The following is a 4,960-nucleotide window of genomic DNA, read 5'->3' on the forward strand; positions in this document are numbered from 1 at the left end:
GTCGAGGCACTTTATCAAACTTGCTTTACCTGTCTCTGTTCTTTCGATATTTTTGGATAACAGAGTAACTAGTAAAATCCAGAAGAAACAAAACAACAAAAAACGGGCCATTTCCTGTAAGAGAGGAAACAACAGACAATTTAAATTGCGAGCCAACTTTGGTTTTGGTCCACAGATTTCTCGTCATAGTTTTAGTTTAGTTATATAACTCGTTTACACGACACTAACGTATAGTAAGAGACTTAAGCCAGCGATAAAAACAAAAAATCTTTGTCATGCATGTTATTTCTAAGCTTTAATAGTAATGTGGCCACTCTATAAATGACAGTATTAAAAATATGTCTAGTTATCAATCACACTTTAATTACAAGAGTCACATTTCTAATCTATGCAAGAGAAATTCACACCTTAAAATGTGAATCATCCATTGATGATAATAGTTAAATGCTACGTCATAGATGGTGTGATAGAATGTGTGACGTAATAATTTCAAATTTCCTTTAAAATTTATTATTTGAATGGGTTCATAAACATGTGGAAAAACACTAAGTACTTTTTAAAACAAATTATTATAAATCTGTTCATGTTTTAGTTTTATGAGTTAAATGAGTAGGGTGAAGATAACTTCGTTTTTTTTTTATTTTATTCGTGATTTGTAATCCTATACAGTGTACTTGAGACAAAGAAAGGATCTAAATCAAAAATGAAATATTAAGAAGTCTATTTGAAAAAAAAATCTTTACATCTTTTCTGAAAATTTCATCAATTTTTTAACTGTTTACTTCCATTGTAAAAAAAAGAGTTAAGACAAAAAATATATCCTTGACTTTTTCATTCTGTGGAAATACTCCGCCCATATATATGATGTCATATATATCCTGTTCAGGTGGCGCTGCAATTTTCAAGACAGCCAATCAGTATACAAACCGGTGTTTAGTCGATTTATGTGGTATGAAGGTGAACAAAGGACGTTAGACTAAAATTTAGTGGAATAGAGTTACTTATAATTTAAGTCCAATTAATATTCTAAATTCAAAAACTTTTTTCGAGGTTGCACGTTAGAAATTAACATTTTGTTTCTCCTTGATAATAATAATAGAACAAAATGAGTGTGTGCCTAATCGTAATCGACGGCTGGGGAATTTCCGATCATAAAATGGGGAACGCAATTCTCAATGCACGTACACCGGTAATGGATAAACTTGTAGCTGCTCCAGACCAATACTGCACTTTAGATGCTTCTGGGCTATCGGTAGGCTTACCTGCTGGTTTGATGGGCAACAGCGAAGTAGGACACATGAACATCGGTGCAGGTAGAGTTATATATCAAGACATTGTAAGAATCAATATGGACGTAGAAACTAAGAAGATTTATGATAATAAGTATGTTTTGGAAGCATGTAATTATGCCAAGTCCAACAATGGGCGACTTCATTTCTTGGGTTTAGTAAGTGATGGGGGAGTTCACTCTCATATTAACCATTTGTTTGCCCTACTTGAAGCTGCCAAATCACATAAAGTTCCAAACACGTATATTCAATTTTTTTCTGATGGCCGAGACACAAGCCCAACTAGTGGTGTAACGTATGTTCAACAGGTTTTGGATAAAATCAAAGAACTTGAGTATGGTTCTTTGGCCACCATAATGGGTCGCTACTATGCGATGGATCGGGATAAGCGTTATGAGCGTAACAAGATTGCGTACGAAGGTCTGGTCCAGGGAATTGGAGAGAAAACATCACCAGAAGAGGTCATTGAAGTAATTAAGAAACGATATGAATCACAAGAAGATAAACAGACTGATGAGTTTCTTAAACCTATTATTCTTGATCAGTCTGGATTAATCCAAGATAACGATACCTTGGTTTTTATTGATTTTCGTTCTGACCGCATGAGACAAATTGTCGAGGCTTTTGGTCTAGAGAGGCATTTTGAAACTGACAAAGTAGCTCAGAATCTAAATATTTTTACAATGACCAAATACAAGAAGGAATTCCCATTTTCCAATCTCTATCCTCCAGAAATACCAAAAAATGTACTGTCAGAGTGGATTTCATGTAAGCAACTACCTCAATTTCACTGTGCAGAAACAGAGAAGTATGCCCATGTTACATTTTTCTTCAATGGGGGTCAGGAAAAGGCATTTCCACTTGAAGATCGACAAATGGTTCCATCTCCCAAGGTTGCAACATATGATCTGCAACCAGAAATGAGCTGTGAAGGGGTAGCTCAAGAAATGGTCAAGGCTATAGAGACTGGTAAATATCCATTTATTATGTGTAATTTTGCTCCTCCTGACATGGTAGGCCACACTGGTGTTTATGAAGCTGCTTTAAAAGCAGTAGAAGCTACTGATAGAGCTATAGGAATGATTCAACAAGCCTGTGAAAAGCATGGATTTGTGATGCTTGTTACAGCTGATCATGGGAATGCAGAAACAATGATTGACGAAAAAGGTGGTCCAGTTACTGCACACACAACCAACAGAGTTCCTTTCTGTATGACAGGATACCGGAAGTTCAAAAAAATTGAGCATAATGCTGCACTTTGTGATGTGGCTTCAACTGTCCTTGATTTAATGGGACTCGACATTCCTCCTGAAATGACTGGACAGTCTCTTCTAGCTTAATGATAGGGTTACCTGTAAAAATGCTTTACTTCTTAGGACTATTAGCTTTTATAGGAAATTTGCTTATGTATTTTTTTGCTGGTGACTATATAGCATATAGGTCACACTGATTGGTAATCATATTAATATATTCTGTTAAGTATTTTATAATTTTGTGTATTACTGTATTTGCCTTTTATCAGTGATTTATAAATACTTTCAGAACCTAATACATTTTGCATTCCATGTTAATTTACAAATTGAGCATTTTTTTGTGTATTCTTTTTTATTAATTATACAAAACCAGTAATTTTTTCTTTAAAAAATATTTTGTAATTGGCCATACGTATATTTACATTTGTTTATTTTGTATCCCATGAATGATGATAAAAGTTTTCACTTGTGTTCTTTCAGTTCTGGGCTGATACATAGTATGTTGAAGTCATTTTTGTGTGTTAAGGATATGGTGACTTAAGAAAGAAATTAAACTATTGTTCAGGATGTTATGATTCCTAAAAACTGACCATTTTCAAAATTTATATACACGTGTTAGTTTCTTCACATTAATCCAACGGAGAGAGAGAAATCAGGATTATTTTTATTCTAGCAAAAATTTTTCCATAGCAGTGTACACGTGAGCTTATAACTACAAGTTTAATGGTTACTAATAATGAATAATATAAGTTATTTTTGTAACATTTTGGTTTTGTTATTTAGGGTTACTTATATTCATTGCTCTATAGAAAATAGTTTTTTTAATCACAGAATGTAACTTAATGTTTTTACCTTTCAGTGTGTGAAATTTAGGATTAGTTAGGACTAGGTTTATAACTGAAGATTTATGAACAAGTTCTCTTTTTTATAATAGAGACTAGGCTTCTGGGCTATTTCTTTATTTTGATTCATTAGACAATTTCTGCATAAAATATTATAAACAAATTTCAATAAATATATATATATTGAAAAGAAAAGTTTAAAGGAGTATTCATTAAAAGTGTTGAAATAAACACTTCTTTTTTTTTTTCTTTTTAGCTTATTAGATGTAATTGTTTTGTAGTTATGCATAGAGTTTTTAGCCAAAGGACAAAGATGTAGTAAAACAAGTTACATATCATTACAGTATTTGTAGTACCAAGAACACAAATAGTTGAATACAACAAAGAATGGTTTCAGTTGCAGCCAGTTAAATCTGAATTTTGTGAAATTCCATAAAAACAAAATGTTTTGTTTAGGTGGCTTCTTGTTGATCATAAACAATTCGAACATGTTGTGAAAAAAAAATGACCAATTTATTTATGGAGTGGCCTTGTATTTTGACTTGTTCCTTGATTATGAAAGTATTAAAGAATGATGATATTCAAGGGGTTTCTGTGGAATGTTATTACAACATATATACATGACTGCTGCTACTTAACCAAACTTTTATATGTGTCTTTGAAAGAAAATATTTCTTAAAATTTATTATTCTGAGAAAGAAAAAAATTATCTTTGAATACATATATATATATTCAATGTAGCCATTTAAAAGGAACATACCTATCCAAGTACAACAAACTACTAATATTCCGGCTGACAGTGTACAAACTCTTAGGCTAATTATCCAGAAGTTGATAACTATCTGAAAAATTATTTTGTAGAGAAGCAAGTCTGCATGTTTGCTTTCACAGCTTAAATCTAGCACCTCTAATTTCAAGATTCTATTTCCAGTCTTTTTCATTCTTGCATTGTACTGTCCAAATCCCTAAAAATGTAAACACAAAATTGTCTCTAATTCCTCAAAAAATCTAAGAAAAAGTGTCCTACAATTTCCAGTTTTTGAATTCAGGGTTGAATGCAACCATTCATAGTTATTACATTGTATTAGAACTTTTGTGAAGGGATTAATTCGTTTTATTTCTATTTCCTAAAAGGAACAGTTTTGCGTAACGTATTTTAATTAGCTGAAAACATTTAAACGTTCTGACGAGTGAATCTTTGTCACGAATAAAAAAAAATGTCAGACCCTAAACAAAGATATAACATTTATGTATCTTTGAATAAATAGAGTTGTTTAAAAATTTGTTTAACAAGTAAAAGCTCGAAACGGTATATTCTTTCATTGGGGTGTCTGTCTGTGAGCCAGACGAGTTTCGGAGAATTCCACTCCTCATCAGTAACCACCAATGAACACTGATGAGGAGTGGAATTCTCCGAGACTAGTCTGGCTCACAGACACACACCCCAATGAAAGGATAGACCATTCCAAGCTTTTACTTGTTGTTAAACAACTCTATTTATTCAATTATGTATAAGCTGCCCAGTGGTCGGCTAACAATACGAAGAATTAAATTGTGGCGAAATGCTACAAGTTCT

General features: G+C 32.6%; 1 protein-coding gene across 1 annotated transcript; it reads left to right on the forward strand.

Moving 5' to 3' along the window:
• Positions 1–919: 919 nt before the first annotated feature.
• LOC106459314 (2,3-bisphosphoglycerate-independent phosphoglycerate mutase-like) lies at positions 920–3,969 on the forward strand. The gene has a single exon (XM_013918925.2). It carries the CDS (start codon positions 1,106–1,108, stop codon positions 2,627–2,629), a length of 1,524 nt encoding a protein of 507 aa, XP_013774379.1. The 5' UTR covers positions 920–1,105; the 3' UTR covers positions 2,630–3,969.
• Positions 3,970–4,960: the final 991 nt, after the last annotated feature.

This window comes from Limulus polyphemus, unplaced genomic scaffold, assembly GCF_000517525.1.
Source record: "Limulus polyphemus unplaced genomic scaffold, Limulus_polyphemus-2.1.2 Scaffold591, whole genome shotgun sequence".
Taxonomy (NCBI): domain Eukaryota; kingdom Metazoa; phylum Arthropoda; class Merostomata; order Xiphosura; family Limulidae; genus Limulus; species Limulus polyphemus.